At 43.4% G+C, this 26,294-nt stretch overlaps 1 protein-coding gene across 4 annotated transcripts in view; it reads right to left on the reverse strand.

Annotated features, from left to right (window-relative positions):
* Window positions 1–138: 138 nt before the first annotated feature.
* Window positions 139–26,294, reverse strand: part of SLC23A1 (solute carrier family 23 member 1) — a 37,993-nt gene continuing 11,837 nt past the window's right edge. For all 4 annotated transcript variants that reach the window (XM_054994282.1, XM_054994290.1, XM_054994299.1 and 1 more), the window contains 12 exons: window positions 24,764–24,921; window positions 24,148–24,236; window positions 22,510–22,577; window positions 19,343–19,524; window positions 15,201–15,321; window positions 13,297–13,453; window positions 11,458–11,605; window positions 8,323–8,428; window positions 6,009–6,138; window positions 4,629–4,772; window positions 2,368–2,463; window positions 139–1,327 (listed from right to left, as the gene is read on the reverse strand). In XM_054994282.1, the coding sequence (XP_054850257.1) occupies window positions 1,080–1,327; window positions 2,368–2,463; window positions 4,629–4,772; window positions 6,009–6,138; window positions 8,323–8,428; window positions 11,458–11,605; window positions 13,297–13,453; window positions 15,201–15,321; window positions 19,343–19,524; window positions 22,510–22,577; window positions 24,148–24,236; window positions 24,764–24,921 (1,647 nt within the window). In that variant the 3' untranslated portion in view covers window positions 139–1,079. The remainder of the gene's footprint in view (window positions 1,328–2,367; window positions 2,464–4,628; window positions 4,773–6,008; window positions 6,139–8,322; window positions 8,429–11,457; window positions 11,606–13,296; window positions 13,454–15,200; window positions 15,322–19,342; window positions 19,525–22,509; window positions 22,578–24,147; window positions 24,237–24,763; window positions 24,922–26,294) is intronic.

A 26,294-nucleotide genomic window follows, 5' to 3' on the forward strand; every position in this document is an offset into this window, starting at 1 on the left:
AAGAGCAAAACTGAAGTTAGAAACATTTTGCTAATGACACATTTTGTTGCTAATTTGCTAACAAATGTTGCTAACATTTTGCTAACGACACACTTAGGTTGCCTTAATAACCATTAACAACCCTTCTTTGCAAAAGTGTATTGGCATGAGGTTTTATTGGTGCAGTAGGACAGGTTATTCTTAATTGTTTATATACAAACAAAAGTTGGACCCCAAATGCATATCCCTGTTTGGGTCTTGACCTTTCATTTTGCAAGAGCTGTAGTCCAACTGTACTTTGCATTGGTTTTTGCATATTGCCGTCTAGGCCCATGTCTTCTGTGGCTCATGTTATCGTTGTAAAAAAAAATCCCACATTTTGGATTGGAATGCATGAAGCAAAGACTGCAACCTTTTGCTGAGTTGGAGTTTTTCTTGGTGTGCTCAATAACAACACAGTATTTGGTAGCAGAAACCGAACTTCGTGTCTTGAGCATTGCTTTTTTAATAAACCAGCAGATAAAAGTTCACGCCTCATGGTTTTGAAGAGAAACTTGAAAATGCAACTGAACAGGCTGCCCCCTTCCGTCTGTTCATCCATTCTTGCCACACACACAAAGTCCAAGTTACTCAAACATCAATCACAAAGGCAGAATAAAAATATGTAAGGCAATTATATATGCATAATTTTGACTGGGAGTCCAAATTTAAAAAAAAAACAGAGAATATATACAGCCTTACTGTACGACTGCTGAATTGTTAAACCGCTGTCACTTGTATCATGCACAAATATATTTCTTTTAAGCTCCTAAGATATGCAGCATCCAAAATAAGGAGTCTTCCTGTGAATGTTTCCTGGCAGCATTCAGTTTGTAGAACATCTCCAGGTTAAATCTTAGCTACTGTCTTAAACCGTTGCAAAAAATGGTGCAAGAGAAGCAGTACACATCCTCTTAGATAGTTTGGTCATAAATCCTCTCTTGCTGAGTACTCTCTTCATTGGGACATATTTGAAATATACAGGAATTTCACACACTTTCCTTCCCACCGCTTGTTTTCTTTGGGTGCTTGATCCTCAACAGCACTTAACAGGAGTCTCTTCACACCCTTGAGCATACAACGGGGATGTTGGTCATGTTTGGTACGTGTTCTGATGTGCTGTCATCTGTCTTTGGCTTTGACTTAAAGCCCTTGAAAACTGGACAAACTGGCACATACTTCAACCAGTGAATGTTTTTAACCATTCCCATCCCAAATGGAAAATCATAACTCTTCAGATTTATAGACGTTTCACTGTTAGCATGTGCTCCGGCTTTCCACTGTATGAGGCCACGTTCCTCTTGAGTCCCTGAGAATAGTAAAGATCAGAGTGAAACCAGTTGAGTTTGGAATGAAGACTAGAATCAAAGCAACTCAATTTGCTATCAATGCATTTATTTAAGGCTGGACCTAAAATTCTGTGTGTTTTCAGTGGCAGGCTCAGGCAGTCTACCTTTGTCCAGACAGTAGTGACAAGAAGAGGTGGCCAAAGCCAATCCTATATACAACCCACTAATTAGCACAATTTGTAAATGGTTAACTAAAACCATGGTCAAAAATTCTACCCCATACAAACAAACGGCAAATGTGTGCTTACTGCATCAAAAAAATCCTATAAACCATACTACATAACCTCAAGATTAGATTACTGCAACATACTTAATGTGGGGCTGCTCTTGAAGATTATTCAGAAACTACAGTTGACTTAGAATGCAGTAGTATGTTGGCAGGAGCTGGTTGGACCAATCATAGCATGGTAATATACTGTCTGCATTGGCTGCCAGGTTGTTTCCAGGCTCCATTTAAGGGTCTGGTTTTGATATTCAAAGCACTTCACGGCTTGGAACGCTCTTCCTGGAAGATCCACCTCTCTCCATATGAACCTGGGTGGAATCTACAACCTTTTTACTAGGATCTGCTTTTGGTTCCTTCTCTAAGAAGTGAAGACAACCTCAGCCTGGGCAAAGATATTTTCTGTGGCCGTTGCATCTTTTTAGAAAGGGCCGCAAAATGATGTGAAGGTGGTTCCTTCCCTTCTGTAGTTTATTATGAAGTGTTTTTTTAGAAGAGTTGAACATCGGCTTTCCGCTCTTTTAGGAGTGGATAATGTTTTGTTCTCTCTTTGTAAATGGAGTTAAAAAAAATTCAAAACCGCTTTCAGCTTTATAGGAAAAGCGGTACAGAAATTTATTAAGTGAATACAGGCGGTCTCTCTCAAAGAAACGGACTTCTTGCTTCAACGTTTCTTCAGTTCAAGAATGTGGAATAGAATGTGACGGATTCCCTCTGGATTTTATGCACTCGAAACATGAAACACAAGCACACTGCAAGGCACACGAATAGCTGTACCTGGAATTGTGTTGTCCAGTATGAATGCAATGCTGCCTCCAACAAACATTTCTGTGGTTAACAGCACTGTTAATATCTGGTCTATTTCAGCAATGCCTGGAAGAGAATACAAGAACATGAGAAGAGCCGTGCAGGATCAGACCACCAGTCCATTTAGTCCAGCATCCCATTTCACACAATGGCCAACCAGTTACTTTAGAGGACCAATGACAGATCATAGAGACCAAGGCCTTCCCTGATGTTGTCTCCTGGCCAGGGGTCATTTCATAGAAAAAGAGCTGGAGGAACTCATTAGCATAACTCATTAGCATATGCCACACCCCTTGCCATCGCCAGAAGTGTGTCATTGGCATAACTGATTTGCATATGCCACACCCCCTGACATCACCTGTCCTGGCTGTTTTGGACCCAATCCTAGCCATTCAGGGCCAAAATTGGGCCCAAAATGGCAAAAGGGGGCTGAGAATGGCCGAAAAGGGGCCCAAAATGGTCAGGATCGGGCCGCTGCTGAGTGGGAGAGTGATCCACCACCCGTCAGAGGCCCGATCCGGGCCATTTCAGCGCCAATCCAGGCTGAAACGGGCCCCAAATGGCCGAGAGTCAGGTGGGCGGGGCCACCTGACGTGACCTCTTTGGGAACTGCCGGAACTGCGTTCCGGCGCGTTCCCCCTCAAAATGAGCCCTGCTCCTGGCACTGGTCTTCTGAGGTTTACTGCCTGTAAATGTAGAGGTTCTTCTTAGTTACTATGGTGAGCAGCCACTGACAGATCTATCCTCCATCAATCTAATCCCCCTTTTAAAGCTGTCTATGCCTACGGCAATCACTACATCCTCCAACAGCAAATGCCACATTTTAATCACTTGTTGAGTAAAGAAGCATTTCCTTTTTGTCCGTCTAGTGACTCTCAACTTCACCCGATGCTCCTGAGTTCTGGTATTTGGAGAGAGGGAGAAAAAGTTCTCTCAGTCCCCTCTCTATATCCCGTCTGTAATTTTAGAAAGCTCTTGTCATGTCCCTTTTCAGTGGTCTCTTTTCTAAACTGGAAAGTCCCAGAGATGAACGTGAGTCCCATAATAGCCGATTCTCTTAAAAACACCTTGTAGGGAAGGGAGGCGGTCCCTGATGACATCTCAAGATCTGAAATTTGTATTATCTGACATACAGGCAAGCTTGGCATATGCGTTTGAATGACATTTACGTTCCCTTCCTGCAGTTCTCCTATCCTGATGCTTTAGCCCATTCCAGAGCGAATCACACATGCACATAATTCAACAGTGATCATGAAAAATAACACACAGGTTATTTCTTTGAAACACTGAGCTTTAAGGACACAAATTCAAAGATACTTTTCTAGCTGAAATCATGGCCCGGATGTAGTTCTTTATATTATGTATCTTCCTGTCATAACAAGAAAAGTACATGCATGAAACTGCCATATATTGAATCAGACCCTTAGTTTATAGAGACCTATTCTGACTGGCAACAACTCTCCAAAGTCTCAGGTTTTCTCATCACCGACTTATTACTTGTTCCTTTTAATTGGTGATGTCAGGGGTTGAGCCCGGGACCTTGTACATACAAGCTGTGTTCTACCACTGAGCCACGGTCCTTTCCCTAAAAGAAAACCACCCAGTTTCCAATCATACTTTTGTCAATGCATTTTGCTGCCCTACTCATAAGTAATATTTGATTTTATACTGCTTCTGTTGAGCTTGAAATAATCAATTTACATAAGTTAAAATCAAAACAAAACATCATAAAACCCAGTAAATCCCAACAAAACATACAGCATAATTCAAAATAAATAAAACCACATGGATCCCAGCCTTAGGCTATAAAATCCTACAGATGAACCTAAGTATTACAGATAATTACAGTACCCAGCAACTCAATTATGCCTTAAAGTCAGTAATCAGCCACAGAGGATCTTAATTAGGATGGGGAAACTTTTAATAAATAAATATATGAACCTTTAAAAGGTGTCTGGTTTTAAAATGAGAAATGATACTAATCGAGAAGCAAGACCAAGAAAAACATGACTGTCATCTCAACATAAGTTTTATGTTGCTGAAGATCTTAGCGCAAAGGGCATGAAACTCCAAGGAATAATGAGGAACCTTGAGATCATTTTCCTCAAGCACAAACCCCAGGGCCTGAGAGCTGATCTAGGTTCCTCTTCCATTAGAGGTCAAAGTGAGAATTCTGTTGCGCTTGTCATCAACCTTAGACAAGGCAAAAGTCCCAGTGACTTTTCTATTACCTGTGTTGATGGCATCTGTGTGGGAATCCAAGTAGTTTGGAAGCGTGAGCCCAAAAAACATTGCAAAGCCCAGAACGAAAAGGTTGCGGGAGGAGTTCATGTCGACAAACTGCAAGTTGGACAGCCCCACCGCTGTGATCATGCCTGCGAAAAGGGAAGGAGGGGAAATTCACTCTTCTTGTAAGTGCCGACTGGACATCAGGGGTAGGGCTAAGGCTAAAGTCTTGGCTGCAGCACATCAGGGGCACTGATTCTGAACAGAACAGAGATTCCATAGGAACACATGAAGCTGCCTTATACTGAGTCAGACGACTGCTCTATCAAGGTCAGTATTGTCTACTCGGACTGGCAGCTGCTCTCCAGGGTCGCAGGCAGAGGTCTTTCTCATTACTTACTACCTCATCCTTTTAGTTGGAGATGCCAGGGCTTGAACCTGTGACCTTCTGCATGCAAAGCAGATGCTATACTGCTAGGCCATGGCCCCATCCAAAGCCCCTACTTCTGTTCCCTTCGAAGAAAATAACATCTTCAGTAAGGCTTAATTACTTCTTAGGCATCTCTGAGCCCATTTTCTTATGGCTTGCAGAACTGCCTGGCATCCTTCCCTGTCTACACGAGACTACATAACATTTTGTGCTGCCTTTTATTTCTTTTTGGCCCACTCCCAGGGATCATTTCATAGAAAAAAAGCTGGAGGAACTCATTAGCGTAGCTCATTAGCATATGCCACGCCCCTTACCATTACCAGAAGTGTGCCATTACCATGACTGATTTCCATATGCCACACCCCCTGACATCATCTATCCTGGTTGTTTTAGACTCAATCCTGGACATTCAGGGCTGAAATTGGGCCCAAAATGGCAAAAAGAGGCTGAAAATGGCCGAAAAGGGGCCCAAAATGGTCAGGATCAGGCCGCTGCTGAGTGGGAGAGTGATCCACCACCTATCAGAGGCACAATCCAGGCCGTTTTGGCCCCAATCCAGGCCAAAACGGGCCCAAAATGGCTGAGAGTCGGATGGTCGGGGCCACCTGACATGTGACCTCTTTGGGGAATTGCCGGAACTGCGTTCCTGTGCGTTCCCCCTCAAAATGAGCCCTGCCCACACCAAGTCAAAGATACTCTTTGCCTTTCTTTAAATGTAATCTACATTTTCATATTTTCTCTCATAATCACGATAGCTAGAAATCCCCTCCTGTCTCCTTTCTGAAATAGCTGCCATAGCCTACTAAGAAAGCCCCGAGTGGCACTTAATGTCCCAATCATGACAGAATGTTTCAAAGTATCTTCACATGAGGGTGTGAATAAGTGATTTTACTAGTATTCTTCTGTCCCCTGCTGGCTGTTTTTACAAAATAGTACTAGGACAGATTAAATTTACCAAATAGGGTGCAGAACATTCCTCCAAGGATGGGGTCTGGGAGAGAAGCAAACAGCGCCGTGAACTTGCCGATCGTGCCCAGAATAAGCATGATCCCAGCACCATACTGCACTACCCTTCTGCTGCCCACCTGCATGAGAAAGATGGCCAAAGGAAATTACTTAACTCAGACTTTTGTCCTCTGGAATATTAGTGTTCAGTTTTTTGCTTTGTATGTTCTTTCCCCTGTCCCATCTACTTAGAGTTAAGCTACAAGAGACAAATTACACCCAGGGAGATGCTGCTCAGAGGGTTTGTTAATTTCCCCTTTGCCTCCTAGAAGGGGAGGTGGAAAGACAGAGCCTTCCAGGCAAACAAACCCTCTGAGCAGCATCTCCCTGCTGCTGTAGAGAGGAGAAATTGACAACGCCTTGCAATCTCTTTTAAAATTCAGTTTCCCGGCTAACATTGTGACTCTCTTCACGTGCGGGTCATTGTGTAATTCGCCTCTTGCAGCTTAGCTCTCATTTGTCATTCCTTCTCTGGTTAGATTCTGAATCTCTCAGGACAGATACACTGTTTTTCTACAGAAAAGTGCCTGGCTTTCAAATTTTAGTGAGATAGTGGGAGCCAGTTTGGCGTAGTGGTTAAGAACACAGGACTCTAATCTTGGAGAACCGGGTTTGATTCCCCACTCCTCCACTTGAAGCCATCTGGATGACCTTGGGTCAGTCACAGCTTCTCAGAGCTCTCTCAGCCCCAGCCACCCTGTGATTGTTGTTATGGGGATAATAATGACATGCTCTGTAAACCTCTCTGAGTGGGCATTACATTGTCTTGAAGGGTGGCATATACATTGAATGTTGTTATTATTATTATATCTAAAATAACTACAATAGAAACAAACCAATATTCCCATCTGATGGTTAAGTAGAGTCAATTATAAAGAAAATATTCCAAAAGCTGATCATCCTGCATCACTGAGGGGGGGGGGGGATTTTTCAGCCATACCCCCCTTTTTTAATCATCCAGCTTAATGAAGAATTACAGAGAACAAAAGGCTTGCAGACCACATTGCATTATTTTGGTTGGTCTAAATAAAAGGCATTCCATGGCTGTTGGTTTTGGCTTTTGCTATGGACAATTTAATTATTTATTATTTGACTTCTATTCCACCCTCCCTGCCAGGCGGGCTAAGGGCAGATCACATCATTTAAAATAGAATAAAACGTGATTTTATACAAGTTTACATAAAAACATGAAAACGCTATAATCATCTAAAACTAGGCTGCTTACTTTTTTGGCATGCTTTTTGTGCAGCACTGAAATGTGTGACCAGGAAACATGATGCCGTTAAGATTGGAGACAATCCTAGAAACTTTTTGGTCACTGGAGTGGAATTAGACAAATTGATACTATCCTGCCCACTGTGACTGGATTATCTTTTAGTGTTTTGCTGTAAGGGGGTCATAACGGACAAGTAAAGTTATGCAACAGAAGATGTTCGCCGCTCCTTACAAAAGATATTTGTGTGACATTAACCAATCCCTGTGCCTTAAAGACCTGAAGATCAAAAATGTACAAACAGGTTTTTCAAAAGACATTATGGAACAGTTCATTTGCCCCACCATCCCACAAAAGGGGTGGTGTGTGTGTGTGTGTGTTCTGCTTAATGAAAAGATGGCTGGATTATTTCAGTGATGACCCTTGAGTGATTATGGTAGGTAGTCATGTGAATTAAATCACAGGGAGCCAAACTGTGACGGAACTAGCAAATTAAAAACTCCATCTTATCTTGCACAGGTGCAATAAACTGAATTAATCTGGAGAACTTTTTACACAAGTAAGAGTGCTGTACTGTAAGGAAATGGTTCAGAAATAGGCTTTGGTAAAGGGACAGGGACTGCAGACTATACCACTGTGTACTGTCTGTTGCTGTAAGTATGCCCCTATCTGGTAATTTCTGCATTATATAATGTGTCATGTTTCAATGCTTATGCTTTGTTTCAGCTCTGTATCAGATTTCTGCTTGTTTTCAAACTTCTGCAATCCAAACCCTTTTGCGTTGTTTATTGGATATCCTAGCCGTTGATCATATTGACTTACATTGTGTAATCCACCTTGAGTCTCAATGAGAAAGGCGGACTATAAATAAATAAGTAAACATACAAACAAACTGGAAGCCTGGTGCCGCTCCTGGAGCACAAGAGGAAGCAGACAGCTGCGTTCCAATCCATCAGATATTCCTGGGCCTCCTCCCAGCATAGCCCTATGGACCATGACTAATGCAAGATCCTAGAAACAGAAGATGCTATCAAACGTGGCAATATTGTACCTTAGTGATGCCCAAGACTCCAATGTTAGGGCTGGAAGAAGTGGAACCGTTGCCAGTGCCCAGCAACCCAGCAATTATACAAGAGATTCCCTCTGTAAAAATGCCCCTGGAGTAAAGAAAAGGCACATAGAAAACAGTCACAATACTAGAGGCACAAGTGTATGATGATGCCCTGTGCCCACCCTGCATGGTCAGAACTCCTTTATCATGTAACCAAGGAATTACCATGTTCTGAGCTACTGGCTATTTTAAATAAACCAGAATTAAAGACTAATGTTTTATTCTAGCCCAGACTTTTATGGGCCCTGGCCTGGATAGCCCAGGTTAGCCTGATCTTGTCAGATCTCAGAAGCTAAGCAGGGTCAGCCTTGGTTAGTAATTGGATGGGAGACCTCCAATGAAGACCAGGGTTGCAGAGCCAGACAATGGCAAACCACCTCTGTTAGTCTCTTATGGTGAAAACCCCACCAGGGATCGCCATAAGTCAGCTATGACTTGAGGACACTCTGCCACCACCAAGCTTTTATGGACTAGAGCCAAGATACTATAAATAGACCCTCAGTAGGTAGTCATGTTATTTTGGGGTAGGATTGCAATGCCTGGCTGGGAAATTCCTGGAGATCTGGGGGTAGAGCTTGGGGAGGATGGACTTTGGGAGAGGGGAGGGACCTCAGCAGGGTATAATGCCATAAAGTCCATCTTCCAAAGCAGCCATTTTCTCCAGGGGAATTGATTTCTGTAGTCTGGAGATCCGCTGTAATTCTGGGAGATTGGCAAGCCTATTTTGGGGTACAAAATCAAGCTCCAAGTTCAAAGGGCCAAAAAAATGTAGGTAGCGCAGGAGAAAATGTAAATATGTAAAACTCAAAACTAGCCAGGAAAATACAAAGTATGGCAAACTAGTTAACCATGGTCACAGGAGGGGAGTTCCATGTTTTGCAAAGGTGTGTCATTTGTATATTGAGATCAAGTCCTTGTTCATCCCAGGGTGATTTGTGATTTGAACCTGGGTCCCCAAACTAACTCTCTCCACTACACCACAATGACAAAAGGTCTTGCAGCAACTTAAAAGACTTAACAAATGTATTGCTATTGAAGACACATGGCTGACCTACTTGAATCCATTATTACAACACATGGACTGTGTTCATCTAAGAAAAGCTTCAGTTACATAAAAATAGCAGTACAGGAAGTTGTCCTCTGCATGCCGCCTAACACTTGACAGGAGTTAATAAAACCAGCAGTGTATTAATATGGGGAACCTTTACACTTTCATGTTAAGATTAGAATATGAACTTATCTGACCTGGATAGCCCAGGTGAGCCTGATCTCGTCAGATCTCAGAAGCTAAGCAAGGTCGGCCTTGGTTAGTAATTGGATGAGAGACCTCCAGCGAAGACCAGGGTTGCAGAGGCAGACAACTGCAAACCGCCTCTGTAGCCTCCTGTCTTGAAAACCCCAGCAGGGGTCGCCGTAAGTCAGCTATGACATGAGGGCACACTCTACCACCACCACCACCATGAACTTAGCAGCACGTTTCTCTGAAATCAATAGCTAACATCAATCCTACTAAAACTCACCTGGACCTGAGTGTGGGGGCTGGGTCTCTCATGGTATTCTAGGCTCTAAATTTTAAGGGTTTTTTTAATTAAAGTAAGTCTCTAGCTATTGTATGAAGTTATTCGGAACAAGAATGTGTAGGCAGGATTGTATCTAGTTTCTCAAAGCTTGTTCCTGTCTTCTACTGTTCTGTCCAATAAATATGAAGTTGACGGGCAGTTAATTATTCTTTGCAAAATTAATTAAAAATGGATTTGAAAAAATAAATAACATTCATACAGATAGGCTATTTGTACTTCTATTTACAGTGCTTCACCAATGTGCCTATAATCCTCCTTTTCCCAATACCAACATTTCTGGCTGTGCAACCAAATGATCTGGAAGTACATCCTATTCATTTCAATGGAACTGATTTTCATAGCACTGTAAGAAACTGAAAGAGAAAATGGATTGAAGGGGAAAGCCCTGCGCAGACTCCAGCTACATAGGGAATGGTCTAGAAGAATTGCAGCAGAAGCTTGCAAGAAATACTTTTCACAAGATACATTAATTTGATCCCAAAAAAAGAGGTTGGAGAACCCAAACCCTGCTGGTGAAAATAGAAGGAGGGATCACCTTTGACCATCAGAAAAAGCTATGGGATCTGCTTGTACAGAAGCCCTGTGGAATGGGAACTGTACTGGGAAGGAGAACTAGGGGAGTGAAAAAGCTGGCTGGATCCAACGCAAGGACTCTTTAAAAATATAACTTTTGGGTCTGGCAGTTTTAAGAGTGGCTACTGGAGTTGCTTCTTGTTTTCCAAAGATAAGCACAAGAACTATATGGCATGCCAAAGAGGCAGCTGTCCCCACCTTCCAGAAATGTAAGAGTGGAAAGCTGAAATCATGTTCTCTTTGACTGCGTTAACAAATCAAAGGCCCCAGCGCGTGGCGGAAGAGTGGCCTCGGCATGTCCAGTTGTTCAAAAACCTCTCCGCTCCTGAGTCCTGTATCCTCAGTTATGATCCGTGAGAAGCTGCTGCACCACTGTGGTTAAGTGGCTGGACTGTGAATCAGCTTTCTGCTGGTCCAGCTTCTACTCCTGCCATGAGCTCTGCAGGAGGCCTTGGGTAAGCCACTCCTCTCAGCCCCGGTTCCCCAGCTGCATTGTGGGGATAATAATAACACTGACTTTGTTCAGCACTCCAAGTGGGCAGTAATCTGTTCAGAAGGCCGATATATAAGCAGACTGTTATTGTTGTTGATTTTGTTGTTATTTGACATCATGAAGAGCTGAGCCGTTTCCGCACGGCTTACCTTGTTCCAGAAAACAGCGAAATCTTGTGCAAAATCTCGCGAGAGGACGCTGTTATCGCGTCTTCTCACGTGATTTCGTGCAAGATTTCGCTGTTTTCCGGAACAAGGTAAGCCGTGTGGAAACGGCCTTGGACTGCTTCTTCCCCTAGTTCATCAGCTGGCTGCTTGGTAAGTCACATGATTGGAAGGTGAGGTTAAGTTTTTAGAAAATGGTTGTCTTTCTTGAATTTTTCAAATATCAAAGCAACATAAAGTAGCACAGGTGCTGCTTGTCTCCTACCTGTTAATGGCATGCACAGGTGGAGGAGGAGCTCCAGCAAGCCGAGCACAGGCATAATAATCGCCAATCGACTCAATGATCCCAGCCAAGGTAGCACTGAACATTCCCAGCACTGCAGCTGCTGTCACTGTTGGGATCCCCCACTGACCTAGAATAAGGAAAGATAAGTAGGTGTAACCCAGAGAGAAAAATACAGTATCTGATAACTGCAAATGGGTCTCTCATTACGGCCTAGACTAGATGTGATGGCATCCTTGTGGTCATGGGCTGGCAATCCTACCACCTTCCTGGTCTCCATGTTGCTTACCATAGACACTAGGGGAGATGCATTCATCTGACAAAGAGAAATGTGATTCTCGAAAGCTTATGCTACAATAAAGTTGGTTAGTCTTAAAGGTGCTACTGGACTCTTTTGGATTTTGCTGCTACAGACTTACACGGCTAACTCCTCTGGATCTATGACCCTGGCTAACAATGCGACTGTCTTCAGGTGCGCGTCCTCGTGTAATTCATCTCTTGTAGCTTAGCTTTTAGATAACCTATCTGTCAAGGATGCCTCTCTATTTCCAAGTAGAAAGAACTTCTGTGAACCATGAAAGTCCAGTGTTCTGGTTCCTCCCACCCCCCCACACACACCATGCAGCTCTTATTCTGGTTGTGCGAACAACACAAAAAAATCATGGCCTAATTTATGAAGCAGTACTGAAAGGCAGAGAGGCATGTATCCTACCACTCCTTACATGGAATGCGGAGTTTTCCTGCATTCTTCTCTGTTCCCGCAACACCTTCTGACTCCCTGAAAGTTCATTCTCAGAGTCATGGGACCCACACAGAGGAATAACTAGGGGGGTTGGAGGGGCTGGAGTGAAGAAGAACATGGGGTGAAATCACTTCTTGCTCTTCTGCAAACACATCTCCACTGTGGAAAGCAGTAGATTTCACACACACACACCGTTTCTCCTTACTCGTGGCCACTGAGCCACATGGCTGTTCCTCTGCACGGATCCCATGACCTAGAAATGATCTTTCTTGGTGTCAGGAAGCACTGCAGGGAAGAATCTGGGAATACTCTGTGTGCCTACCATGCCTGGGTGGTTGGATACATACCTGAGAAAGAGGAAAGGTACATTACCGAGAAGAAGAGCCTATTTATTCTCATATAAATGCAAGGATATCATAGCTTAGGTACATGCAAAGCCCAGTCCCGAACAGAGAAAATGAAAATTCTGCACTGACAATCAAATCCAAAAAGTTCGACACCTTCCCTTGGTTCCATTACATTGTTTTACATGCTTATTTCTGAGAATTTGATGGTGCTTTCATGGGTCACTGAAATGGAAGAAGGGGAATTAAGGGTAAGTGACGGAGAGCCGATATCTATGAATGGGAGAAGATGACCAAAGGGAGAAACAATTGCTCATGCTGGCCACTGAAGCACCTCTCCACACAATGGCCGTATCCAGATGGCTTACCTGCCTCTGGAACGTCGTGCCATCTTGCGGGGAAAACGCAAAATATCGCATTTTCTCGTGCGAATTTTGCACAACGTCACGCGATGTTGCGCAAAACTCGTGTGAGAAAACGCGATATTTCGTGTTTTTCCCGCAAGATGGCGCGACGTTCCGGAGGCAGGTAAGCCATCTGGAAACGGCCAATGTGGGAGCAATTCATAGACAGAGACTGAATGTTTCCAAACACCTCTTCACACTGATGAGAGTTAGTGACCTAACATTTCCAGAAATCCTGTTTCTATCGGATACTATGTGAAATTCTACAAATGCAAGTTCACAGAGCATCGAGAACCCGAATATACAGCAAGTATGAAGAAACAGTACTTACAAGGATAGGGAAAGCGGAACCATGGGGCAATTGACATGATTTCTCCTCTCGAGTCCGTCCTGGCCTTATAGCCATAGGCGTTAGGGTCGCGAGGAAATACATTGGTCACTGTTAGAATGTAACACAGCAGCCACACCATCAAAATGGCAAGAATGATCTAGAGGGGAGAGATAGAGATGCAGATAGTACGAACTGTCTTCACAGTGTTTGTCAGTAAAAAGTCTGAAATGAAGGCGCGATTGCAGGAAGAAAGACTTGTGCATGTGTGTGTGATCAAGTCACTACAACTTAAGGCGTCCCCATCAAGAAGTTTTCAAGGCAAGGGAGGGGCAGAGGTAAGGTTTGCCATTGCCTTCCACTGCAGAGCAACCCCGGTCTTCCTTGGTGGTCTCTCACCCAAGTACCGACCAGGGCCAACCCTGCTTATTTTCAAGATCTGAAAAGATCAGGTGTTACCATGCTACCTTCCCGCCTGAAGAAAGACTATATGTCTATCTACTTAAATATTAATCTCCATCTTCTTTTGATCTCCTTCCATTTTGAAAGAATTTGCAGTATCTAAAATTGCACAACTACGCCAGGTTCCAAGCTACAAACTGAAGCAATATTCCAAGTTTAGGAGCTTTTTCTACCTGATCTTTTCTTGTGCAATAAATGTACACAATTGTTGCTCATCCAGAGCACAGCAATCTTACCAGCTTCTCTTTTTTTGAGAGAGAGAGAGAGAGAGAGAGAGAGAGAGAGAGAGAGAGAGAGAGAATTTTAATTTTATTAGTAAGATTGCCCAGTAAAAGGGGCAAAGAAATAAAAGAAAATAGTAAAAAAAAAATACATAAAAGAAAGAAAATAACAAAAAGCAATAATATATGTTTCATTTTCCATTTTTCTCTACAACACCTATCATATTTTAACAAACATTATACTTTTAGTTTTGATATCTCCAAAATTTACCTTTTCCAATACTGTCCCCCTTCTATTTATTTTTCCCAAATTTATCTTCTTAAAAATCAAATCATCAGTTCATTTTCCTTGTCTCATGCAGAAAGTCAATAAGAGGTTTCCAGTTAACCATAAAAATAGGCAATGTTTTTATCTCTGATCAGACCTGTAAGTTTAGCCATCTCTGCTAATTCCATCATTTTCACAATATGTTCCTCGATTGAAGGCAATATTGTACTTTTCCATTTTTGCGCATATAAAAGCCTGGCTGCCGTGGTCATGTATAGAAATAAAATACCATGTTGATTTTCCAACTGTTTATCCATTAATCCCAACAAAAAGCTTCTGGTTTAAAATGTATATTGATCATCAACATTTTTTGTATTATCATATGAATTTGTGACCAATTTTTTTTAGCTTTACCGGCTTCTCTTGACGTGTAATGCAGTGATTAGATTAGGAGCTAGAAGAATGACGTTCAAATCTCCATTCTACCATAGCAGCTCGCTGGGTAACTGTCAGCCAGACATGGACCAATCCTAAACTACCTCACAGATTTGTTTTGAGGATAAAATGGGGAACGGAGAACCATGTGTACTACCTTTAGTTCTTTGAAAGAAAGGTGGGAAGTTGTTCTTCTGCGTTAGGCATTTTCTTAGCATTCAAACTTCAACGTTTTGCCACTGAGAAAATGACATTCTTCCTCTAGAAATTCTATATAGCACCACTGTAACTGGCTGCCAAGATGCCCACAACCTTGTTGGTTATTCTCAATGCCAGAGTAACTAGTGACCAAGGAACGCAGCTCCATGCTCACAAACTATGCTCCGGTTCAAAGCTTTTTTTCATTTTTATTAAGTTAAAGGTGTGTGCGCGCTCTGGACAAAAGGTAAGAAACGAAACACGACTGTTGAAAATAGCACAAAATCAACTTCTGAACCATTAAGAAAGGGGATAATCCTTACTGGGAACATCTTGAAGATCTGGACCCGGAACACAACGCATCCTTGCCCGCATTTGTAACCAGGGAGGAGAAAAGAGACTTTTCGCAGGTACTGAGCAAATAAAACGATTAAGAAAATTGACCTATTCCAAAGAGAAAGGAACAGTTGAAAAACACCAATACAAAGCAATCCAAAAATACGATCAACGTGGTAAATTGGGGCAATTCACACAACCCAGTAACTGGATTTATCCCATAAACATATGCTGTCAGGACAACTTTTACTTCTACATTTAAAACAAAAACAAAAAAGCATGGACAGCCTAGTTAAACATACAGACCCTGAGTCTATAAAGAACAATAAACTGGCACAAAGTTTAACAGCACGTGGAAGGAATTTGGTCATGAAAGAGTTAAATCTCCTTTTCCCCAGTATCACAGCCCCAATTCAGAAAAATGTCTCCACCTGCCCCTGTGGCTGTACATGGGGGTTCCAATCTCAAATCCTTAATGGAAATGTATTTTAGCCTTGATTCTGCATCTAATGTGTGACATTCAGAGAAAATTACGTCCACATGAACCTTCGACGTGTGAGCCTCACTAATTTTATTGGTATTTAACAGCACCTAGGTTTTTTAATGTACCTATTTTAAGAACTGCTATCATTTTCTGATTTTACTATGCTATTGAATCAAAGAGAGGCATACGCCAAATTTAGGCTCAGATCCGATGGCGTGTGATGTGGTCAGGAATTTGGCAGAAAGATTTGCAGAAAGATACTTAGCAGTGGATGTTTGGATCTGCACCAAGAAGAAATTGTGCAAATGAACTGTGTCTCCCACTTAATAAAGTATTTTGCTTTATAGATTGAGGTTTCAAAGAAATTCGGACTTTGAAAGGATTCTTTAGCAAGGGCTGATGGGCTAGAGGAAGGGGGAGGTGGTGGCATACCAGTGCAGAAGAGGAATGAAATCCGAAGTAGGGGAACTAGGAAATGGGCACAAGAGCCTTATTAACTGCCTTCTTTAAACCTGCTCAGGCCCTTTCAGGTTTCTGAGCCTTACCTAGACATTTGTGAGCTCTTTTCTACAATCATGTAAGACAGCAGGGCTCATTTCGAGGGGGAATGCGCAGGAATGTAGTTCTGGCAGTTCCCCAAAGAGGTCACATGTCAGGTGGCCCTGCACACCTGACTCTCGGCCATTTTGGGCCTGTTTTGTCCTGGATTGGGGCCAAAACAGCCCAGATCGGGCCTCTGATGGGTGGCGGATCACTTTCCTGTTCAGCAGCAGCCTGATCTTGACCATTTTGGGCCCCTTTTCAGCCATTTTCAGCCCCCCTTTTGCCATTTTGGGCCCAATTTTGGTCCCGAATGGCCAGGATTGGGTCCAAAACAGCCAGGATTGGTGATATCAGGGAGTGTGACATATGCACATCAGTAATGCTAATGACACATTTCTGGTCATGTCAAGGGGCGTGTCATATGCTAATGAGTTATGCTAATGAGTTATGTTAATGAGTTCCTCCAGCTCTTTTTCTACGAAATGACCCCTGTAAGTCAGCAGCATGTTTTCAAAACCAGAAACAGTGGTTTCCAGGATGCCCGTCTGAATTACATCTACCAGAACGGTTAGTGTGGGAATCTTTAGTATAGCTTTGCTGATTTCAGATTTGTAATCCCTTTATTGACTGATACAATCTAATACTCAGATAAGTACAACTAAAAGCGTGAGATTGTTAAAAGTTACTTGCAATTTGTTGGCATCAGATAGGCAAACATACCCACTCAGTAACCTGAACCTGCTCAAACAACTGTCAAAGCAATAGCTAAGAAACATCAATATTATTCTTTCCAAAGCTTTCACCCTTTCTTTGAACACAATATATGAAGTCAGTCTTGGTTTCATGTATTTCATACGCAGGTCCAAGAGCAAAGGATCAGCCTCTTGGCGGTGGGAACTACCAGCGCAATCCTAAACAGAGTTTACACCCTTCTAAGCCCATTGACTTCAATGCGCCTGGCTTAGGAACTACATGTTGTAGCTGAGCTGTTTGTAACTCACAGATTAAAGGTAATGCATTTACATCTGTACATAGTGGGGTGACTAGGTATGTTACGTGGGTAAAAGCATGGCCTTTTTGGAGCCAGTTTGGTGTAGTGGTTAAGAGCGCGGGACTCTAATCAGGAGAGCCGGGTTTGATTCCCCACTCTTTCGCTTGAAACCAGCTGGGTGACCTTGGGTCAGTCACCGCTTCTCGGAGCACTCTCAGCTTCACCCATCTCACAGGGTGACTGTTGTGGGGATAATAATAACATTCTTTGGAAACCGCTCTGAGTGGGCGTTACGTTGTCCTGAAGGGCGGAATATAAATTGAATGTTGTTGTTGTAGTTGTTAATTACAGAGAGTTCTGCCACTGCACTCAGGGACAAACGAGACATCCTCGTTTTTTAAAGAATCGGGACTGCATTTCCTGGATCAGACTCTGTCTTCCAACAGCCTTAAAGCAGCTTTGGGGGACATCAGTTTAAAAATAAAGGAGAGCCTGACTGAGCACAGAAAGCTGCAACAGGAGGAGGGGCTTTTGCCTCCTCCCACCACCATTTTCCATGCTGAAATGGCTGGGGGGGTGTTATTTCCCTTTATTACTACTCTACGTGTAGTGTTCTGTGCACATGGAGCAGCAAAAAGATGCAAATAAACCCCCCCCCAGCACTTTTTTGGCAAGGAAAATGGTGGGGGGAGGAGCCACTTCTACCTCTGCAGTGGCGTTTTGAGCCCGGTTGAGCTCTCCTTTATTTCAAAACTGACTTTCTCCGCAGCTGCTGTGTGGCTGTGGGGAGATAGAGTTGGGTGCTTTTAAACAGTAACAAATGATTCAGAAAGGCTGCAGTGAAGCATGTTAACAGTGCACATACATCTGTCAATGCAAAGCCCTTGTATAAGGACGTGCAGTGGAAATGCTGAGCTACAAATCCCACAGGGATGGAGATGAACCTCACTGACAGTGCTGTCAGCCTGGCGGTGAGAACTGTCCTTTCTCGCCAGTGCATGAATGCCTCTGTGGTTTCTTTCATGTGAACTGTGATCGCCACTCTATGCCCCTGGGAATGATTCATCTTTCCGAGAGCCAAGCTACAAGAAATGAATTACACAAGGAGGAGCATGTGAAGGGAATCACAATGTTAGCCGGGAAGCTGAATTTTACAAGTGATCGGAAGGCTTTGTCAATTTCTCCTCCTTACAGAGCCCAGGAGATGCTGCTCAGAGGGTTTGTTTATTTCCTCTTTGCCTCCTGAAGGCTCTGTCAGTTTCACCTCCCCTTCAGGAAGGTGAAGAGGAAATAAAACCCTCTGAGCAGCAATCTCCCTGGCTCTGTAAGGAGAGGAAATTGACAAAGCCTTCTGATCTCTTTTAAAACTCAGCTTCCTGGCTAACATTGCAACCGCCTTCATGTGCTCCTTAGCTCTCATTTCTATCTCCTACACACCTCAGCCCTTTTCAGACGATCGATTATAGTACGCCATCTGCAGGTAATGGAAGCATGTGCTACCTGTAATCTTCCTAATATGTGTGGTTGCCATTTGGTGTGAATCGGACGACACAAATATTTTTTGGTGCATATGCAGCATTGGTACACACAAACACCACACTAGATTTCTGAGGGTGTGTGCATGGAAAAAAATGGGTGCATTATCCTAATCAAATAGGTTACCACATGCTCTCACATTATGCATTGTGGGTGCATCAAAACCAGAAGCCTGAAATAGGCTCTTCTTTCAAAATACCTTCCACTGAAAATACAGCCACATACAGCTTAGTTTGAATTGGACTGGCCGTGGGGTAAGTGAGATGATGAGTGATCCCGCACACGTTGGATAATGCACTTCCAATCCTCTTTATAGATCATTTGGAATGGATTTTTTTGTGTGTGGAACAGAAAATCCACCTCAAACGACTGATAAAGTGCATTGAAAGTGCATTATCCAAGGTGTGCGGATTCAGCCGATAAGGGCGTATTTGGGTAACTGGCCTGTTTTAACTTCTGCAGTTCCTTTCTTTGAGATTTTAGTTCTATAGGGTGGGATTCCTACCCCTCTGCCCCCAACAATTTTGCAGTATAGAATACAGAAAAGGAGCAGTACAGAAAAACAAGCGGCTTACAGTGCTGCAATGCCCCAGTGGGATCCGGCTCTGTCTCCTGCAGCTTGAAACACGGAGAGACCTATTAAGGAGACGGTGGGTGTGACTGTGAGGGGCCCAATGTAGCCAAGCAGCGCCCCAGGGAGGCCCACCAGTCCAATGACCACTTCCACCAAACTAGAAACTATGATTGCTCCTTGGATCTGCGGAAGAATGAGGGGTAAAAGAGAATGACAGACACAGAAAACGGAGAATTAAAACAAGACCAATCGAGTTACATTTCACAAGGGGAATTAATCGTCATCCGAAACACTAGATTCCAGGTTGGCTCCAAAGTGTTGGAAGAAGCAATGTCTGGTGTTCAAAGAGAAAGAGAAGAAAACCCTACTGGGAGCAGCAAGGGCTAGTCAGGTAGGAACATGAGGTCAAAACCTCTCTTTCTATTGAGTGTCGTTTCCTTGTCTTGTCTCCAGACTGGTACTCTCAGGGCAATATCCTGCTTCTTCTTGCAACTCTCTCTTAGAGTCTCTCTACATGAGATGCATTACAGGAGGATGCTCAAGTGAAGGGAGATGCAATGTTCACTTGGAATTGTAGTGTAAATACGACAGAGCGGAAGGCTCTGTCATTTTCACCTCTCTAGAGCCAGCAAAGATTGCTCCTCAGAGAGTTTATTTCCTCTTTGCATCTCTGAAGGGGACCTGAAATTGACCGAGCCTTCAGGGAGGGGAAATCTATTTAATAAACCCTCTGAGGAGCGATCTTTGCCGGCTGTGACTTTTTAAAATACTTTCCTGTTGAGAGGTGAAACTGACTGAGCCTTCGGCTCTGTCTTTTTAAACTACGCTTCCTGGCTAACATTGCATCTCCCAACACTTGAGCAACCTCGTGTAAGAGGTCTCATGTAGAGAGACTCTTAGTCAACTAGATAGCTAGACATCTGTTTCTCTCTCTCCAGTTTACTATCGATGTTATTATTTATTATTTTATTTATTATTTATGTCATTTATAGTCTGCCTTTCTCACTGAGACTCAAGGCGGATTACACAGTATGAGATTAGTACAATCAGTATCAAGTACATTTCAATACAGTATCAAGGAAATTTCCATGAACAATACCATAGGGTAAATAGATACAAGTTTAAAAGACAGAGTATTAGCAAGAATCCAATACAGAGTAGAAAAAAATACTGAAGCAGAGCATAATCAATTCTAGGACTAGCATTAGACAATATGGAGCGCTGGTGGTACATAGGAGTACATATTTAAAGCAGCAGATAATATGTAATATAGTGATGAGGTCTATGGTCCCTAACTCATTAGCGAAGCATCTTCCCTACAATACAGCCCTCCCATTTGAGTAAAAAGCCTTTTTGAATAGTTCGGTTTTGCATCGTTTACGAAAAGCCAGGAGAGTGGGGGCTCTTCTGACTTCCTCAGGCAGGTCATTCCACAGGATAGGGGCCACCACGGAGAAAGCTCATGTATGGGCTGCTGTTGATTTCACCCGTGTGCAGCCAGGCACCTGCAGGAGACCCTGTTCAGATAAGCGAAGCTGCCGTGGAGGAACATAGGGAGGGAGGCGGTCCCGTAGGTATGCCCGACCAAAGCGTGAAGAGCTTTGTATGTAAGGGAAGTCCTGCTGCACCAGCTTCCCTTGGCTGGCAGTGCTTTGAATCCAACCTTCTGTATTTAGGATATGTAATGCAAAATAGTAATACGTTCATGCATATAATTTGTATGGCTCATTAGGGGCGCCTGATTTAGCAAAGGAGACTTCAGTTCTTGTTGTACTTTTTTCGTCGTTGCAGCACAGGGTTTATGGAGTTGATGGGCCTGTGTGTGTGTGTATCGCAGAGAGGGTTGGAAATCATTACACAGAAGGAGGACAGAGAGAGATGCTGTTTAAAATGCCAGGGACTGTACACTAGACACCCCCAGGCTTTACATGCCCTTAGCAAAAATGTCTCTCATCCTGTTTAGAATTTTTTTTTTGCCCTGCAACAGTGATAAAGAGAAATTTGCTCTGATTTCTAAGCCCTCATACGAAGGAGCAAGCAGTATGAGACAAAGGGAGTCTTACGCCCCAAACGAAGCTGGTAGTGCCAGCCGTCTGTCTGTGGGTGCATGCCAGTTCTCAGTCCAGCCAGGGTCACCTCTACTGCTCTAAATATATACACAGCTGAACTGTAAAGTTTAGAAATATATCTCACAGAATATTTTCCTAGATGTTTAAAGCTCCATTTGTATGACAAATAAGAGATAGTTCCTTCTTGAGCAATTTCCTCAAAATGTCTGGGTTTTCAAGGAGGAATGTACGCAGGGCTTTTTTTCCGCTGGAACATGGTGGGACAGAGTTCCTGAACCTCTTGAAAATGGTCACATGGCTGGTGGCCCCGCCCCCTGATCTCCAGACAGAGGGGAGTTTAGATTGCCCTCCACGCCGCATTTTCTCCAAGGGCAACCCACTGAGTTTCACCACCTCTTTTCCCAGAAAAAAAGTCCTGAATGTACGTATGGAATTTTAGTCAGAAAAGGGAAAAGGGTAGTAGGCAAGCTTTCTGACAGAATTCTTGCCAGCTTCTGTCCAAAGATTTTCTTCACCAAATTGACGTGGATTTTTCATTTCAGTTTAACATAATTCCACATGCATACCTCATTGGGATTAATTCCAAAGCACTTCTGTGGAAGAAAGGTATTATACTAAGGGCCAAACTAGACGTGACATTTTTTCCTCAGTTGGGTCTGGGTCCCCCAAACCTGACTCCCATTCCTTTCAGTCAGACGTTAGTTTCCTCAGCTTCTCAAATACACCATTCTTCCCAACCTGAAATGGCCCTGGGAGGTGGAGTTATTTGCCTTGTTGGGGATCAATAATGATCCCCCCCAGGCCATTTCAGGTTAGGAACATGACGCAGGGGGAGGCTGAAGTCCCCTCTCCTGCCACTCCATGGTCCCAATCCAAGTGGGATGCCGAGGCACTTGGGAAATTAGGTCCCAACCATTGATGTCTGACTGACAGGAATGAGCATCAGTCAGTTGGGGAAAGGCAGACCCAAGAAAAAAGTAACATCTAGCTTGGCTCTTCAAGTTTATCTCAAGGCGTGGGATGAGCTCCCTTCCTGATAAGGATTGGTGTGTTTAATTTGGATCATCCCCTGCCAGGCTAGAGTATTGGTCCAACTTACCTCTCTCATCCTTGGCTGCCAGATGTGAGAAGTTTGCAGGGGCAACGTCCAGTTTCCATAGATCTCCTCTGCATTATTAAACAAAAAAGGTAAACATATATGGAAGCAGAAACGAGAGAGGAACGGCATTAAGCAACTCACTTGAATGAAGCACAGAGAGAATTGTTCAGTAATCTGAAGTCTGAGAGCCAAGCTACAAGTGATGCCTGACACAGGTTGGACACTTGTTAGCTTTCCTCAAGTTTTGATGGGAAATGTAAGCATCCTGGTCTTGCAGTTGTAATGGAGAGCCAAGCTGTAAAACCAGGACGCCTGCATTTCCCATCAAAACTTGAGGTAAGCTGACAAGTGCCCAACCTGTGTAAGGTGTCACTTGTAGCTTGGCTCTGAGTGAAGGAGCCAAAGAGGTGTTGATCATTTTAGTTAACTGTTCCCCTATACAAGCCAGGAAGGACAAGGGTCCAATTCGCAAATGGTTGCCTCAGGGAAACTGTTCAAGAAGTGTGTCATCTGCCAACCAATGGTGAGGAGAACGTTGTCCTTACTCAGGTGCACAGGTGACAAAATTATCCTCAAGGCATGGCAAACTGTTAAAGATGACCAACCTTCCATGAGCTTACATGTACCATTTGGTAAAGAATTGCATTTATTCATTCAGTGAGAGGCCTTCAAGATGTTTATCTATTTATTTAGAACATTTATATGCCACCTCCCCAGAGACCTACTAGAGGAAGCTCACAAACCAAAACAATACAAAAAACCCAACAGCATAAAAACAGGCAATTTTTTTTTAAAGCCAAGGAACAAAAATAGTATAAAACAACACTGAGCAGCCTGAAGTTGTATTCATAAATAGTCCTCAAGCTAGAAGAGGACCATAAAAATAACTTGACAAGATGGAGCCCCTCAGTTAAGAAGCTGGGTGAAAATAAATGTTTGCCCTGATGCCTAAAGGAAAGGAAAGGACACATCAGGAAAGTCTAAAAGTAGAAGGTATTCCTGATAAATAAATCGTATCCTGGCCCCAGAAACCTAATGAAAGGATTCCATCTTTGGGCCGTCTATCGGTTAGCCAAGGAAGCATGATTATAGGTGGTTGTGAGCTGGTTCTGCTGGCTGGTGTGTGTCCAGGAGAGAAAATAACAAAGCATATACTTGCTTTTACTTAGAAAAGAAATAAGAGTTCTATATTGTAGGAACTCCATACTCTGATAAGAAAGGAGGAGAGACAAATCCTAACCACTATCTAGTCTAAGGATGGGCATGGATGTTAGGACAAGTCCTGCATCCATGCTTCCAAGATGGAGGGAAGAGATGTTGCCTGGAACAATGCCAGGAAGAGAAGAAATGAGAAGGAGGAAGTCAGGAGGAGAAAATCCTGAGAATAGCAATCTACTTATCAAAGGACAGTCAGAGCAGTCAACAGTAAACAGAGTGCCCTGACTCTTTCTAACTCTTTGGTTTGTCCCCCTCTGAAACCTGAGGAAAGGGACGGCGCTGAATCTTCCTCTTCCAACAATTCCAAAGGTGCTACCACTGAAAAAGCCCTGTCTCTGGTCATAACCTGCCCCACCTCTGCAGTTGGTAGCAGAGAATAGGGTCTAAGAACATTCTGCAAGATAAACAAGCACGAAATACCTTCAGGGGGACATTTCCATTTTTCGAGGGCCAGGACTGATTTCGCAGGAACCAGGAATGCTAATGCACTGGCTTGGAACAGAGGAAGTCTGGATTGCCAAAAAAGAAAGAGCATTATTAACTACCATTTGCTATTACAGTGATCTTCAACTTCAGGGTTGGGGACCTCCAGGTTGGTCATCGAATCCCATCTAATCAGTCCTGAGCCGCTACACAGCCATCATTCCCCATGCCCTTGCTTTTTTGAAGAACCTGCTGCTAGTGCTCACATGGAGAGATCACAGGCTCTGTGCCTCTTGCGCCTGCATATGTGCTGAGAGGAACAGGGGCCCAGCAAAACAAGGCCATTCGGCGACGGAGAAGATTTCTCCATGACAGCGTCCTTCGGCTTGTTCTGCACTATGTTATACCCTCTGGAGCCTGGCTTGTATTTCCTGCCCCCATGCAATCCTTAGCAGAGTTACACCTTTTTAGGTCCACTGAAGTCAATGGGGCTCCTTTGCTGCCACTGTGGTGTTAAGGGTGGGCCCCAGGTCTGGCAAGATTGAAAACCACAGTGCCATTTATACTTTGCTCCCTTTTAAGATCCCAGAGGTGTAAAGTGGGATTAACCGACCTGATTCCCACCGTGGTTTGGATGAGAGTAGTGATTCCCACGCAGCTAAAGATGGTGCCAATGAGCTGGCTGATGGTATACTGGTCCTTTCCTACACACAAGGATTCTGCCAGGAGGAAGGGAACTGCTATGGTGCCGCTGAAACATGTCAAATAATGCTGGAGGAACGATTAGATGGTAGGGACAAAACAGTACGTTATTAGACGCGTTCCCTGAACTAAACCCACATGATTATGTAAGCAAATAATGCAGAGGAGTCACTCCTAGATAAAATTAGCTCTCTGTATTACAACACACAGATCGCATTGGGCAGGGCAAACGTACCAGGTGCCTGTCAAGCGCGTCTGCAAAGTACTAGTCGAAGACATTTCCATACAGTTTCATATTGCGGCGTTAATTCTGGACTTTGTGAACTCTGCCCGGCGTACAGCCCCATTCCCCTCTTCGCTTCATTAAAAATAAGCATACATGTGTTTGCGCATACTACACTTCTATCATTCTGTAGAATGTGCAAAAGAGTAGTGTTAGTTTTCAAAAAGAGATTCGAACTGTAGCAGAATGAAGCCACTGGTGGTGGGGGGGGATGGGGCGGCATCTTTTTAACGGAATAGGATTGTAATCCACAGTTATTATTGTTGGAAGTATCACTTGTTTTTCCTGTATTTTCTTATGCTTTGTGATTCACTTTCTGTCTTGTTGTAGTATACCTTGCCTCAGTATTTTGTTGATCACGTAGTTCTTTCATTCTTTAAAGACCAACAAGATATCCACGGTATAAGCTTTTGTCAAAGCTCCCTTTATCAGATATCTGACGAAGGATGCTTTCCTCTCGAAAGTTTATATCCTGAAAATCTTGTTGGTCTCTAAAGCGCTACTGGATTCAAATCTTGCCCTTCTATTACAGACCAGCACAGCTACCTGCCTAAAACCATGGCCATTTTCACACTGCTTACTGGCCATGGAATATTGTGCCAAGCTCCTGGAACGACAGCGTCTTCCTGGAGTGATTTTGCGTGAGAACTGCTGTTCTCGCGCAAAATCGTGCCAGAAAGACGCTGTCGTTCCGGGATCTTGGCGCGATGTTCCGTGGCTGGTAAGCAGTGTGAAAACAGCCTTCTCTAATTATGTAATTATAGTCCTACTCCTATTGCATTCTTCACTGGTTATTTTATGCTGTCTGATTGCACTGTTTTGTATCCTGTAATCTTGATGAGAAATGCAGAATATAGCACCACATGTTTCTGTGTAGTTTTGCTTAAATTTGGCGCGCGTGTGTGTAAAGAAAAGCAAGGTTTGGGTTGGAGGGAGTGAGAAAAAGAAAGCTATACATTAACTGAAGCACCATGGGGTGCAGGCTGTCTCTGGAGATCTGATATGCAGTACTGGATCTTCTACATGTCTCAATCTGTGCTCTACTTGCATGCTCATAAATAAAGCAAATAATTTCAAAATGCCATAAATCTCCAGCATTCTGTCCTTCAAATAGAACCAATGCTAGTACTGCTGCCTCTGGAACCTCTTGCCACTTGAA

This window comes from Eublepharis macularius, chromosome 1, assembly GCF_028583425.1.
Source record: "Eublepharis macularius isolate TG4126 chromosome 1, MPM_Emac_v1.0, whole genome shotgun sequence".
Lineage (NCBI taxonomy): Eukaryota > Metazoa > Chordata > Lepidosauria > Squamata > Eublepharidae > Eublepharis > Eublepharis macularius.